Source organism: Amblyraja radiata, chromosome 1, assembly GCF_010909765.2.
Source record: "Amblyraja radiata isolate CabotCenter1 chromosome 1, sAmbRad1.1.pri, whole genome shotgun sequence".
NCBI lineage: Eukaryota > Metazoa > Chordata > Chondrichthyes > Rajiformes > Rajidae > Amblyraja > Amblyraja radiata.
The window spans coordinates 74,970,493-74,986,873 of NC_045956.1; the positions used below are offsets into that span (position 1 = coordinate 74,970,493).

General features: G+C 44.6%; 1 protein-coding gene across 1 annotated transcript in view; it reads right to left on the minus strand.

The window, feature by feature from the left end:
* LOC116979537 (transmembrane protein 144-like) overlaps positions 1-16,381 on the minus strand; it is a 76,836-nt gene that overhangs the window by 31,781 nt on the left and 28,674 nt on the right. The window contains exon 4 of the mRNA XM_033031127.1: positions 822-902. Coding sequence (XP_032887018.1) covers positions 822-902 — 81 coding nt within the window. The remainder of the gene's footprint in view (positions 1-821; positions 903-16,381) is intronic.

A 16,381-nucleotide genomic window follows, 5' to 3' on the forward strand; every position in this document is an offset into this window, starting at 1 on the left:
CCAGATTCCTGGTGATTTGGTCATATGGAGTCAGAACTGGCTTACTGATAGAAGACAAAGTGTTGTGGTGGAGGGCTGTTATTCTGGCTGGAGGTCTGTGACCAGTGGAGTTCCACAGGGATATGTGCTGGCACCTCTGTTGTTTCTAATGTTTATAAATGACTGAAATGAAAGATGAGCCATGATCTTGGTGAATGGCAGAGCAGTGTTAAAGGGCTGTACAGCCTACTGTGCTCCTGTTTCTTATAATCTTATCAAACATTCAATTATGGAATATGGAACTGTTCTATTTGATGCAGAGGTGAATATGGGGCAATGAGCATGAATGTTAATATTCAGGGATGGATTTAAGGCAGTTTGCAGAAAGACCAGAAATGACAGGAGAAAATATTTGCCTTTACACAGAATGTCACAGTAACCAGGAAAGCTCTATTTGAAAGGGAACTGGATGTAAATTTAATAGCAATTTCAAATAAAATTTGAATAAACAGGAAAAGAGTAGGAAATTAAGATTAATTGGATTGCTCTAACAAAGACATAAATAGTTGACCCAAATAGTTTCCATGTGTTGTTCGTTCTTTAGATGGTTCCATGAATATATGACAGATATTGGAAGAGGAGTATGTTATTGAATGGAAATATGGCATATATATTTCAACAGTCAAGTCCAGTATGTGTCAGGGGTTATGGGGAAAAGGCAGGAGAATGGGGTTAGGAGGGAGAGACAGAACAGCCATGATTGAATGGTTTGATGGGCCAAATGACCTAATTCTGCTCCTTTCACTTATGACCTTATGACCAGTATGTCAACGCGCTTTTACCTTAAAGCTGCCATTGCCGTTCCAATATAGTTTAGGATGGGACTTGGAACAGTCTGAACGTTCAATCCAAACCAGCCAAACCTGAAGAAAGACCATTTTAGACATCTGATCAAATTAAACAGGTGGTATCTTCTTTGTATAGCACTGAATTATAATATAATAGAGATAAATTCTTGTCAAAGGAAAACAATTAGCATCTGTTTTTCAAGCAAATTAAGAAAAAATACAGTATAATTTAGGCTAATCTTTACTTGCGTCCCATCATAGTTGATACCTTAATAATCACTCATTCAATAATACTCAATTTTATAAAATTTATAAATATAGAATTTATAAAAACCAGCAATTCAGGATTAGCACTAGTATTAAAGTAGAAAGAGTCAGACCCTATAAACTGAACATGCCATTTACTGCTGGCTTAATATTGCAGTAGCTCCCTTGAAAAACCTGTGAAACATTATGGCCTTATGCTCATTTTATTTCCATGTCAGATGACTTAATCATTGGTGAAAGCCAACAATGTATTGAAAAAGCTAAACAAAATTAATGTGTGAATGAACTGCAATTCTGGTGGACATTTAATGAAGTCTAAAAATTTGATTAACTTACTTGCATAATGTATGGCACTAAAATGACTAAGGATGAAATTGCAAGTGATAGAGAGCCTTCGCATACAATGGTCAATGTAAATTCATTCAATATTGCAACTCATTCAATATTCTTAAGGGGTTGGACAGGCTAGATGCAGGAAGATTGTTTCCGATGTTGGGGAAGTCCAGAACAAGGGGTCACAGTTTAAGGATAAGGGGGAAATCTTTTAGGACCGAGATGAGGAAAACATTTTTCACACAGAGAGTGGTGAATCTCTGGAATTCTCTGCCACAGAAGGTAGTTGAGGCCAGTTGATTGGCTATATTTAAGAGGGAGTTAGATGTGGCCCTTGTGGCTAAAGGTATCAGGGGGTATGGAGAGAAGGCAGGTACCGGATACTGAGTTGGATGATCAGCCATGATCATATTGAATGGCGGTGCAGGCTCGAAGGGCCGAATGGCCTACTCCTGCACCTATTTTCTATGTTTCTATGTTTCTATGCAACATATGTGTGCATGGTAGGTAGCACAGTTGATAGAGCTGCTGCTTCACAGAGCCAGAGAACTAGGTTCAATCCTGACCTCGGGTACTGTCTGTGTGGAGCCTGCATGTTCTTCCTTTGACTGCATGTTTTTCCTCCAGGTGCACCAGTTTTCCTCTCACAGCCAAACAACATGTTGGTTTGAAGGGTAATAATCCAGTCTAAACCTGTTCATTTTTCAATGAAATTCATGTATCTTCCATCCTGGTGCCAAGTCAAAGAATAGGAAAAATCTCCATTGAAGCCAAACAGTAAATTATGCTCAGGGCTTTCAGAGTACACTTTGAAAATGGGGTACAATTTCAGTTATCAAGAATTTTAAGATAGCTTGGAGCTCTGCATCAATCCCAGGAAATATTGGGATGTTGCTCCTCAGTGTCAGTGGATGAGTTGTGAGGACCGATTGGTGAAACTGAAGCCTTTCAGCACATTTAGGGGTTAGTTCAGGAGCAGCTGTTTAGAGATATGTGTAATTACAGGTAAGATGGAAAGAAATGTTCAGAAATGTTCAAGAACGTCCACTTCAAGTTAAACAGATGATGTTATTGATGTTGAGAAAATACTGATTTGAGTTCTAAAATGCTGACTTTATAATGACTTAAAGAGGTTCTATAAACAGAAAATGTTGGGAATTTGGAATGGACCGAGGCAGAGTGTGCGGATGATTCAATGGGCATGTCATTAAATTTACCAATAGACTAGTGTGGTTCTATATGGATACACTTAGACGGGCTGGTTGTCCATTCTTGTCAGTACTTTACTAATGCATCTGGAGGTGAGAAGACAGTTACCACTGTGATGAGCCTGCATCCCAGTCAGGGCCTCTTTTGGATCCATGTATAGTAACGGTCTTTTGTTTCTTACTTAGTATTTTTCATTTGTGCAAAATCTGAACTACAAAAATGTCTGAAATGTCGTCACTTCTGGCTCCGCCCTAGATTTTTCTGTTTCCAGTATCATGAACTTTTATGCTTTAAGAAATTAACCCTTTACATCCCACATGATTTTTACAAACAATATGGATAAAGTTATTAACTTCCTTTCATGGAATGTGAATGGCTTGAACCATCCCATTAAGAGGAAAAAAAATGTTTAAAGTTCTTCGCAGACTAAATGCTCAGATTATTTTTGTTCAGGAAACTCATGTAAGGCCAGATGACAATCAACGATTTTTCAAGTTTTGGAGAGGACAGCAGTTTCATTCAAATTCACAGGCTAAGGTGAAAGGAGTCTCTATTTTTATTGACTCCTCAATTCCGTTTGTTCATTATGAAACAATTTCTGATCCATATGGTAGATTTTTGGTGATTACTGGTGTTCTTTATAACCAAAAAGTTGCTATGGTGAATGTTTATGCACCAAATATTGATCACCCTGAGTTTTTTAAACAGTTAATTGCATCCTTTCCTAATTTAAATGAACACTTTTTAATAATGGGTGGAGATTTCAACTGCTGTCTGAACCCCTTGATTGACATCTACATCTGATCATGTACTTCCAAATAAATCAGCTAGTTTTATCAATTCTTTTTCACTTGACTCTGAAATGTTAGAAGTTTGGAGATTCTTACACCCAAATGACAAAGAATTTTCTTTTTTTTCTCATGCATATCATAGTTATTCTAGGATTGACTACTTCATAATAGATTCTCGGCTAGCTTCAACAGTCACTGCATGTGAGTATGATGCAATTGCTATTTCTGATCACGCACCATTGAAACTATCAACCAAACTAGATTCCAAGTTTAGTGCTAAACAATGGCGATTTAATGCTACTTTGCTTCAAGATTTAAATGTTGTTAATTTTATTAAAGATCAGATTGCTTTTTTCTTCTTGACAAACTCTATTGAAGAAATATCCAATGGTGTATTCTGGGATGCTTTTAAGGCATACTAGACCAAGTGTAGACCCGTTGGGTCTGTTTCCCCAACGGTGTTTGTGGGGTGGGGGGGGGGGCAGCGGCATCACACTCACACTAACCACCCCCCAAACACACAGGTGGGGGTAGGGGGGGAGAGGGAGACAGGGTGGAGAGAGGGGAGTATGAGAAGAGGGGAGGGAGGGGAGAGAAGGAAGAGGAAACGGGTGATTTGAGAGGGAAAGGAGAGCGGGGTATGGGGTGAGAGAGGGGGATGGGGAGAGAGGTGTGGGGGAGGGGGGGATGGGGAGGGGAGGAGGGAGGGAGGGAGGGGGAGAGGGGTGGGGGGAGAGAGGGGAAAGAGTGGGGAGGGATAGTGGGAGAGAGAAGTGGAAGAGTGGGGAGGGAGGGGGTGAGGGGTGGGGGAAGGGGTGGGGGAGGGAGGGGGAGTGTGGGGCATGGGCGGAGGGAGGGAAGGAGGGAGATGGGGTAGAGGGGTGAAGGAGAGGGAAGGAGTGGGAGGAGAGGAGGGATGCGAGGGAGGAGAAGGAGAGGGTGAGAGAGGGAGGGGAGGAGAGAGGGATGGGAGGGGAGAGGTGGGGGAGGGGGGAGGAGGGAGCTGGGAAGAGTGTGGAGGGAGGGGGAAGAGTGTGGAGGGAGGGGGAGAGGGGTGGGGGGAGAGAGGGGAAAGAGTGGGGAGGGAGAGTGGGTGGGGGAGGGGGGAGAGAAGTGGGAGAGTGGGGAGGGAGGGGGAGTGGTGTGGGGGGAGTGGTGGCAGAGGTACAGAGGGGTAGGGGAAGGGGCGGGGGAAGAGAGGGAAGGGGGTGGGGTAGAGAGTGAAGGGGGTGGGGGAGAGAGGGATGGGTGGGAGAGGGGTGACGAGAGGGAAACATAGAAATTAAGTGCAGGAGTAGGCCATTCGGCCCTTCGAGCCTGCACCACCATTCAATATGATCATGGCTGATCATCCAACTCAGTATCCTGTACCTGCCTTCTCTCCATACCCCCTGATCCCTTTAGCCACAAGGGCCACATCTAACTCCCTCTTAAATATAGCCAATGAACTGTCCTCAACTACCTTCTGTGGCAGAGAATTCCAGAGATTCACCACTCTCTGTGTGAAAAATGTTTTTCTCATCTCGGTCCTAAAGGACTTTATTCCCCCTTATCCTTAAACTGTGACCCCTTGTTCTGGACTTCCCCAACATCTGGAACAATCTTCCTGCATCTAGCCTGTCCAACCCCTTAAAAATGTTGTAAGTTTCTATAAGATCCCCCCTCAATCTTCTAAAATCTAGCGAGTACAAGCCGAGTCTATCCAGTCTTTCTTCATATGAAAGTCCTGACATCCCAGGAATCCGTCTGGTGAACCTTCTCTATACTCCAGTGTTAATTTTACCTAAATATTTGTATTTATTTCAGATGATACCAATTTTTATTGCCAAATCTTTCTTTGATATTATTGATTCCAAAATGTCTTCATATATATGGCAGAATAAAAATTTCAGACTAAGTAAAAAATACTAACTGAAATTTAAAAAAGACGGTGGTTTGGCACTGCCGAACCTTAGATTCTACTATTGGGCAGTTAATGTTCGTTATTTAACGTTTTGGACAAAAGATTTAGAAGATACCCAATGCCCGGGGTGGATAAATCTTGAATGTGATTCTTTACAAGGTCTATCATTGGCTTCTATTCTAGGGGCCTCGTTACCTTTTACAATTACGAGATTGATTAAATATACGACTAACCCAATAATAAGACATACGTTTCGAATATGGTTTCAATTTCTTAAGTTTTTTGGACTAAATGATTTTATCTTATCGTGTCCTATCATATCTAATTTTCTCTTCCAACCTTCTAGTACTGATCAAGCCTTTCTGTTATGGAAGAGGAAGGGATTAGTAGCTTTTCGTGATTTACTTTTGGATGGCTGTTTTATGTCTTTCGAACAACTCTCCAATAAATATAATTTACCTATTTCACACTTTTTTAGATATTTACAAATTAGACATTTTTTGAAGGCTACTCTCCCCTTTTTTCCGTTACCACATCAAACCGAAATTTTGGAAATGTTTTTACATTTGAACCCTTATCAGAAAGGATTAATAACGACTATTTATGAGTTGATTTTGAAATTACAAATAGATATATTTGATAAAATTAAGAATGACTGGGAAAGAGAACAGATTTCTCTATCTATAGATTCTTCAATTAGTCAATACCTCTTCAATGTGTGCAACACACGCTCTGATACAATTCAAGGTGGTTCACAGCGCTCATATGTCAAAAGATAAGTTAGCTCGTTTTTATGGTCATATAAATCCTACCTGTGACAGATGTAATTCTGAAGTGGCCTCACTGACCCATATGTTTTGGTCCTGCCCACGTTTGGAAAAATATTGGAAATAAATCTTTGATACTATTTCTGTAGTTTTAGGTATTGATTTACAACCTCATCCAATTTTTGGGCTACCAATGTTAGATTCTATTCATCTTGTCCCGTTCCGCCCATCGTTTGATTGCTTTTACTACATTAATCGCCAGAAGATCTATTTTATTTAAATGGAAAGACTCCAACCCTCCGACCACACACCATTGGTACTCTGAAACAATATCATGTTTAAATTTAGAAAAAATCAGGAGTGACATTGTTGAACCCTTGGTTAAATTTGATAAGACTTGGGGAAAATTCATTCAACACTTTCACACAAAATAAATTGCTCCCTATCCAACCGTTATAAAAAATATTTTACCTTTATACGGTGGAACGGACTTGACGACAAACAGACTTATATTGTTGAAATTCTCAGCTCAGATTCTGTTTTGCTTTTTTTTGCTCGTTAGTTTAGGGGGGTTTTTTCCTTTTTTATCTCTTTTTATCTTTGTGTTTTTTTCTACATATATAAGTTTTCTTTTAAACATTGAACTATATTTACATAGAGACCGGGAGGTCTATATTCAATGTGTACTTTGACACTGGACTCATATTTAGGTTATACCTGATATTAATATAATCCTGATCCCTATGTATCAATATCATTGTTATGTTTATCATTATTCTTTTTTTGTTTTTTTGTTTGTTTTTGTATTTTGGAAAAAAACTAATAAAAAGATTTTAAAAGAAAGAAATTCTTACTTGCCGCAGCACAACAGAATATGTGAATATGTAAACATAGTACATAATGGGGGAAGAGAAAAAAAAAGTGTTCAATAAATAACAAATATAGTGCAATAATAATATAGTCTTTTGCAGTTCAGAGCTTAGAGCTTATTTGTTGTCGTGTTTAATAGACTGATGGCTGTAGGGAAGAAGCTGTTCCTGAACCTGGATATTACCGTTTTCAGGCTCCTGTACCTTCTTCCTGATGGCAATGGTGAAATGAGTGTGTGGCCAGGGTGGTGTGGGTCTTTGATGATGTTGGCTGCCTTTTTGAGGCAGCGACTACGATAGATCCCTTCAACGGTGGGGAGGCCAAAGACGGTGTTGGACTGGGTCACAACTTTTTATAGTCTTTTCTGCTCCTGGAGGTTCAAGTTGCCAAACTAGGCCACGATGCAACCAGTCAGAATACTCTCTACTGTGCACCTGTAGAAGTTTAGGAGAATCCTCTTCGACATGCTGAATCGCCGTAATCTTCTCGGGAGTAGCTACCATCAAGGGTTTGAAATCCCTTTTCTCACTTCACTCTGATGAAGGCAGCATTACAGTAGTCAAGTCTACTGCAGATAAATGCATGGACAAGGTTTTCCAAATCCTGCTGAACCATATGTCCTTTCACCCTTGATATGTTCTTAAGGTGATAGTAGGCTGACTTTGTAAATGTCTTAAAGTGGCTGTTGAAATTCAGGTCTGAGTCCATGACTACACCAAGAGTTCTGGCTTTGTCCGTGGTTTTTAACATTGCCGATTGAAGCTGACTTTTAATCGTTCCTCTTTGGCTCCAAAAACAACTACCTCAGTTTTGTCTTTGTTTAATTGAAGAAAGTTTTGGCACATCCAATCGCTGATTTGTTCGATGTACTTACTCAGTATTTGTATTGGACCATAATTCCCTGGTGATATGGTTATGTAAATTTGTGTGTCGTCTGCATAATTATGATAACCTATTTTGTTGTTTTCCATAATCTGAGCCAATGGGATGATGTAGATGTTAAATAGAAGAGCCCCCAGTATGGAGCCCTGGGGAACTCCACATGTCATATTTGTCCGCTCTGATGTGTGATTACCTATAGACACAAAGTAGTCCCTGTTCTTTAAGTAAGATTCAAACTAGTTTAGTACTGTGCCAGAAAGTCCAACCCATTTTTCCAATCAGTCTAGTAATATGGTGTGGCCGACCGTGTCAAATGCAGCACTGAGATCCAGTAATACTGAGACTAAAGCTACTTTCAAACACAACAATTTCATTTATGTTCAAGGTGAATCCTTTTGAAATGCAATCGATATTAACAATATCCTTGGACATCCCATATCCACCAGGCTAATAGCTGTCGAAGCATCCATGCCGTCTCTCCTTGACTGGGACATATTTCACCTCACACCAAGTCACTGATTACATGAGTAATCTCCACATATTGTATGATATTAAATGAATGGTTCTGGAGATCCATTGCTTTTCTGTTCTTCCATTCTTCAACAAGTGGAGCGGCACGGTGGTGTAGCGGTGGAGTTGCTGCCTTACAGCATCAGAGACCTGAGTTCAATCCTGACTACGGGTGCTGGCTGTACGAAGTTTGTATATTCTCCCCGTGACCGCGTAGGTTTCTCCTCCCAAATTTCAAAGACAAACAGGTTTGTAGGTTAAATGACATCAGTAAAAATTGTAAATTGTCACCAGTGTGTAGGATAGTGCTAGTGTATGGGGATTGCTGGTCGGCGCGGACTCTGTGGGCCGAAGGGCCTGTTCCTGCACTGTGTCTCTAAACTAAACTTAACTAAAGTGAAAAGCTTTTGCAAGTTTCCAGGTTTAAGACACAATCCGGGAAAACATTGGAAAAAGCAATCTGAGCAGCTGGAAATTTATTTTGCTAAATTGCTCCCTATTATCTATATTTATGCTAAGCTGTGAAGCAGGCACAAAGTATTTGTTAACTAAATATTGTGTTACCATGTGGTCTTTCCAGCAAATATGTATAAAGACCACTTCCCTTCAATGTTCCACCAAATGTACATGAGAAAAAAATTGTTTGCTTTGATGCAAGCTTACTTTCCAAGTTTCATAGTTTTGTGATTTCTGCATGGTTTTTTTTGCACACATTAGATTGAAATCAGAAATCATTTGTAGATTTATTAGCGAGCACGGGAAATCAACTCAAGGCCATCTAATGATGTTGCCAATGTACAGTGGCCAGTTTTATGTTTGTAGAGATAGGATGTCTGTTAAAGATAAAGCCGCAGCTTTCAACTGGTGTTTTTCCCACATGATAAAACAGGGAATGCTGCAAGATGCTTTGATGACAGCTTCTGCCAGACTCATTTCTCAATGCTACACATGTGGCCACAAACATTGCTGCTACATTATACACTGCAATACACATCCTGCTATTACAAGGAGGTTGTCACAGCTGCAGTTGTACAGGTCCCTGGAGAGACCACACCTGGAATATTGTATGCAGTTTTGGTCTCCCAATTTGGGGAACGATATTTTTGCTATTGAGGGAGTGCAGCGTAGGTTCACCAGGTTAATTTCCGGGTTTGCGGGACTGACATATGATGAAAGTATGGATCAACTGAGCTTACATTCACTGGAATTCAGAAGGATGAGTGGCGATCTTATAGAAACATGTAAAATTCTTAAATGATTGGACAGGCGAGATGCAGGAAAAAATTTCCCGATGTTGGGGGAGTCCAGAACCAGGGATCAGTTTAAGAACTGAGAGGAGGAAAAACTTTTTCACCCAGAGAATTGTGAATCTGTGGAATTCTCTGCCACCGAAGACAGTGGAGGCAAATTCATTGGAATTCACTGGAGAGTGAGATCTAGCTCTTTGGACTAACGGAATCAAGGGATATGGGGAGAAAGCAGGAACGGGGTACTGATTTTGGATGATCAGCTGGCTGGCTCAAAGGGCAGAATGGCCTTCTCCTGCACCTATTTTCAATGTTTCTATGTTTTTACAAGACCTTGGGAGAGTCCAATCACATCGAGCTTACTGTTATTTGTGCAAGTCTAGTGAGGTACAGGTTCAATGAAAATCTTCCGAGCAGCAGCATCACAAGCGCATGGACCCAGCCAACATAATAAAACAAAATAGTAAGATTAAACGAGAACTTACCAGTTTGAAGTTTGATCTGTATTTTATGAGGAGTTACGATGAGGGATTACGTGAAGAGCCCGCTCAGCATGCATGCGCGGCATACTTCAAAGCAGCGGTGTGGAATCACAGATGCGACATCCACCATCTTTTTTGGGTTTAGTGAATATATTTGATACGAATTCCAAGGGTTCATGTTTTGTTTTTTCAATGATACCCTTTGTAATTAGTCTCACCAGTTCAGCTTGTCCCTCTCGTTTTTCTTTAACTGAGAGGGAAAATACCCTCTGGGGTGAATGTTGAACTGGTGGCAATTTTTCTAGTATGAATTGTATTTTGTATCCACTAATGCCATTGAGTATATACTGATCACTCGTGATAGACTCCCATGCTTCTTTAAACAGGTGTAATCTCCCCCCTGTTAGTATTAAGCCCCTACTTTCTATATGCTGGTAGGAACCAGACCCACCTACCTCCATGGTTATGGGTATTTCTTCTGTTTCCTCCCGGTCCAACGAGTCTTGCGCATTGTCTGACGTGGCGGTGATGTTGGGGGGTGGCGCATTTTCCATGGGGTCCGCTCTGGGCCCTGGTCTAAAGAAGACTTCCGAGGATAGAATGCGGACCCCGAGCTTTCACCAGTCCCATATGGTAGACGTCGACTGGTGGACGCGATGGGGTGCTGCCGCTTGGGAATTATTGTTTTTGGTTTGCTCGTCGCGGGGCCTGCCCTCATGTGAACAAAAGTTTTTGAGGCCTCTTCCATATCCTTCATTTGCTTTGTGAGGTCTTTGCCAAAGAGCAGTGTGTCTGGCTCAGTGGCTGGGGTTTTGCACAACCCCGCAAATTTAGGATTTATGGCAGGTCTTATGATTTGTTTACGAAGGTTGTGGTCATCTCCGTATTGTCCACGGAACGAGCAAACGATGTGATGGCTGACGTCAGGAGCCTGAGGATCCGCTGCAGTTTTAGCTCCTCGTTCCGAATATTTGCCCCAACGTGCCCCCAGATTTGGCTGTTTACAGCCGGCACTTTAAGGGACTCACAGTTCTCTGGAGCTGTATACGTTTCTAAGGCCTCATTGACCACCTGCTCCTGTAGGGGCCTGTTGGAGAGATGGTTAATGCTGGCCGCTAGTTTGGCCTCTAACGGCCTTCCTGCACGTGGGGCTGCCACGTAGCGGTCCACCACACCCAGCAGCTCTTCCTGTTCCTGCACCCCTTGCGTACTCCCGACATCTTCAGCCAGCGTCCCCTCTTCTTGACCAGCCCAGTCCTGGTCACCAAAGGAGGAAGCAATGGGCAGTGCACAAGACACTGTGGAGGGAGTGCCTGAACTCCCCCTGCAAGAGCGCCCCTCACGCAGCGCGTCTCGCTGGAGCACCTGCTCCAGGAGCCACTCCATGCGGCTCAGGCGGCTGTCTCTCCCCCGTGCGGGTGGAGAGACATCCCCGTCCGACAAGTCGGAAGCCACCGGCCGGACGCTTCTTCGGTAGCTTTACATCCAGCCCGCTGCTCAGGCGCTAGCGGGACTGGGCTCGGCACGGTGTCGGGGATGGCGGAGCGCCCGGTAAGCGGTCCTACCGCCTGTTGCTGCCCCCCCCAGATGGAACGCTCCTCCGTTGGAGTCGAGCGAGGGACAGGTTTGTTCAAGAGCCTTTGTTCTCTGCCTGTGAAACAAAGCAGAAGGCTCTCCTGTGAAAGAAAACCCGACCTCAGGGTACTTACCTGATGGTCCGTTCTTTCACCCTGTAGCGGGAGCGCCGGACTCCCGATGCGGCCGCTGTTGCACTGCTGAACGCAATGCCGCGCATGCGTGCTGAGCGGGCTCTTCACGTAGTCACTAACGTGACTCCGAAGTAAAATTATACCTACATTATGTATGAATCATACAAAACTTCCACTGACATTCAAAAGAAAAAGCCTGCGATAAACAGGACGTTCGTGCAAAAATACATAATTGGAAAACAATTCCGTGGTAGTGCAAGATGTGGTTTGTAGTGGCTCATGTGAAGGTAGGATTAGGGTTGAGCCGTCTGTTCATGAAATTGATGGTTTTAGGAAAGTAGCCATCCCTGAACTTGGTGGTGTGGGTCTTTAGGCTTCTGTTCCTCCTGCCTGAAAGCAGCAGCATGAAGGAGGTACAACCTAGATTGTAGGGATCCTTGATGATATATGCCGCCTTCTTGAGGCAGTGGCTCGTGTAGGTGCTTTTGATGGGGAGGGCTTTCCACATGATGGATTGGGCCGAGTCCACCACTCCCTGCAACCTCTATCATTCCTGTGCATTGGAAGTACCCTACCAGGCCATGATGCAACCAGTGGGATACTTTCTGCAGTACATGTGGAGAAGGTTGTCAGAGTATTTGGTGATATGCCAATTCCTTTTTAAACGTTCAAGAAAGTAGAAGTGCTGGTCCTGGAGGTGCAGGTAGTGTAGAAGAAGCAGGGACTCTGCAGAAGGACTTGGACAGGTTAGGAGAGAGGGCAGAGAAGTGGCAGACGGAATTCAGTGTAGCAAATTGCAGAGTCATGCATTTTGGTGATAAGAATAAAGGCGTAGATTTTTTTCGAAATGAAGAGAGAATCCAGAAATCGGAGCTGCAAAGGAACTTGGGAGTGCTGGTGCAGGATTCCCAAAAAGTTAATTTGCAAGTCGAATTGAGAGTAAAGGGCCTGTCCCACGAGCATGCGACTGCATGCGGCAAACGCGACCAAACGTGCTCGCTTGAGCCCTACGGCCTCACGGGGCCGGCTCCACTTCGAGCGCCGAACCCTTATGGAGTTGTGCGGAGCTGGTCCCGACATCGCGCGGGGCTCCGGAAAACTGACAGTGTTCAAAAATTCCGCACGGCAACGGCCTGCCGGCCCGCAGCCGCATTGAGGCCGTACAAACTGCCTCGACGGGCGTGCGCAGCGTCTCGATGCCGTACGCACCATCTCGACGCCGTACGCACCTTCTTGACGCCGTACACAGCGTCTTGACGGCGTACGTCATGCACGAACTTCCCACGGACTTCGCTCAAACTACACATCACTCACTTGACCTCCGCGCGGCCCCCGCTTCTGGTTTGGTCGCGCTCGTCGCATGCTCGTGGGACCGGCCCTGTACGGGGATCACTCGACCTCCGCGCGACCCCCGCGCGGCCCCCGCTTCCGGTTTGGTCGCGCATGCTCGTGGGACAGGCCCTTAAGAAAGGCAAATTCAATGCTAGCATTTAAATCAAGAGGACAGGAATACAAAAAAGAGATGTAATGCTGAGGCTCTATAAGGCGCTGGTCAGGCCGCATTTGGAGTACTGTGAGCAAATTTGAGCTGAATGAGGCAGAGCCTGCACCTGCAGCCGCACCCAGCACTGACGACCTGGCACTCACTGTGAGTACGGAGGACGTCAGAAGAACACTCCGCAGGGTCAACCCCAGGAAGGCTGCTGGCCCAGATGGCATCCCAGGGAGAGTATTGCGGGACTGTGCAGACCAGTTAGCGGAGGTTTTTTGCGACATCTTTAACCTCTCTCTGTCAACGTGCACTGTCCCTAACTGCTTCAAGACTGCTACCATCGTGCCTGTACCCAAAAAAAACATCCATTACCAGCTTCAATGACTATAGACCTGTTGCTCTCACTTCAACGATGATGAAGTGTTTTGAACGGCTGGTCCTGGCCCACATTAAGTCCTCACTCCCATCCACCCTGGATCAGCATCAGTTTGCATATAGAGCTAATAGGTCAACGGAGGATGCCATCAACATAGCTCTACATTCTGCAGTGACACATCTGGAGCGCCCTGGCTCATATGTGAGGATGTTATTTGTAGATTTCAGTTCTGCATTTAATGCCATCATCCCCAGCAGAATGGTGGACAAACTGTCTGATCTAGGTGTTAATGCAAACACATGCGGATGGATTAAGGACTTTTTAACAGACCGCCCACAGACTGTCAGGATGGGGTCCAATTACTCCCCAGTCCTGACGCTCAGCACAGGAGCGCCACAAGGTTGTGTGCTGAGCCCCATCTTGTATACAATATACACTTATGACTGTACACCAACACACAGTACAAACAGGATCATCAAGTTTGCGGACGACACGACTTTGGTGGGACTGATAAACAACAACGACGAGTCTGCCTACAGAGATGAAGTCCAAAAACTGACTGTCTGGTGTACCAAAAACAACCTGGTACTCAACCCATCAAAGACAAAAGAACTGGTCGTTGACTTCAGGAGGAAGAGGAGAGAGGAACCTGCTCCTTCATCAAAGGAGACATGGTGGAGAGAGTCACTGGCTTTAAGTTCCTGGGAATAAACATCTCCCAGGACCTCAAATGGCAAATGAACACCGTCACTCTCGTGAAAAGGTCACATCAGCGGCTGTATTTCCTGAGGTCTCTGCGGAGAGCAAACGTCTCACAGCCGCTGCTGCTGTCCTTCTACCGATGCGCCGTGGAAAGTATCCTCTCCTATGGAATCCTGGTGTGGTTTGCCAGCTGCACTGTGGCTGAGAGGAGGGCGCTGCAGAGAGTTATAAAAACTGCACAGAGCATTACAAACGCTCAACTGCCCTCCTTGGATGATATATATAGGGCCCGATGCTTGCGCCGGGCCACAAACATCAAGCAGGACACATCCCACCCTGCCAACCACCTTTTCACTCTGCTACCCTCTGGATGCATTGAAATCATCTGCAAATGTAGTAAAAAACAGCATTTAAAAAAAAAAGAACTACCCTCTGGAAGACGATTCAGGTCTCTGAAGGCTCGCACCGGTAGACTAAAAAATAGTTTCTACCCATGTGCGATAAAAGAGCTTAATTCCAACAGAGAACACTGGGGAAGCAAAATGTAATTCCAAGAAATGCAACGTTCTTTTAAAATTCTTTTTAAATACTTATTTATTATTTTTACTAATAAGTGTACATATGTGTCAATGGTTGTCGTGTTTGTATTTTTTAACCGGAGGAGATGCAATGGAATTTCGTTTACAATAATTATTCCAGGAATGAGTGGGTTAGCATATGATGAGCGTTTGACATCACTGGAGTTTAGGTTAAGGAGGAACTTCATTGAAACTTACAGAATAATGAAAGGCATAGATAGCGTGGATGTGGAAAGGATGTTTCCACTGGTGGGTGTCTAGGACTAGAAGTCATAGCCTCAGAATTAAAGGGCGCTCTTTTAGAAAGGAGGTGAGAGGGAACTTCTTTAGTCAGAGGGTAGTTAATCTGCAGAACTCGTTGCCACAGAGGGCTGTGGAAGTCAATTCAGTGGATATCTTTAAGGCAGAGATAGACAAATTCTTGATTAAAATGGGTGTCAAGGGCAAGTGCGGAAAACCCGGGGGTGGGCCAGAGGGGACACGTCCCCCCCATGTTTTGAGACGTGGGGGACATCCCCCCAAAGTTTTTGTCATCCGGATTTAAAAACCCGGTGAAATCTCCGCTTTCCGCGAGACAGTGGAGGTGGGACTGCTGATCGAGGGCGCCGATTGGACGAGAGAGACGTCGGTCAGCAGGCAATGGGGGTGGGACATGATGATTCAGCGCGATGATTGGAGGAGGGAGGAGTGGGGGGGGGGGGGGTGGGACTGGGGATAGAGTGCGGTGATTGGAGAAGGGAGACGTGGCACAGACCTGCGCCTCATCCGCAGCCAGGATCGATCCCGGCCGGCTCTCCGGCGCTGTACAGTCCTCACCCGAGTGCCCCCCCCACGGGTGGCCAGAGAGGTCGGGAGTCAGATGGGAGCTGTACCCCCAGGCCCACAGCCAGCGCAGAGAAGCAGCGTTAAACCCAGCTCAACTCAGCCTGTTCCGTCAGTCCAGGCAAGGCTTGTAGGTTAACCCGGCGAGACAGGCAGAGTTGAGCTGCATTTAGCGCTAGATTGAGCCTCCGAAGCCTCGCGCATGTGTGTGTGAGTGTGCGCATCAAAAAATTGTGTCCCCCCTGTTCCCCGGTCCCCTCCATATTTTGATAGCGAGTTCCATGCCTGGTCAAGGGTTACAGGGAGAAGGCAAGAAAATGGGATTAGGAGGCAGAGATCAGCCATGATTGAATGGTAGAGTGGACTCGATGGGCCAAATGACCTAATTCTATAATGTGAGATTGTGAACCTTCTTTGTGATTCGGCCCCAGGACAGATCATCTGCTACATCAACGCCCGAGGAATTTAAAGCTGCTATATCTATCCACAGCCAACCCACCAAGGAAAACGGGCATGTGGTCCACTGACTTCCCCTTTCTGAGGTCAACAAATAATTTATTGGTTTTTGTTGACATTGAGTGAGAGATGGTTGTTGTGGCACCACTCAACCAAGT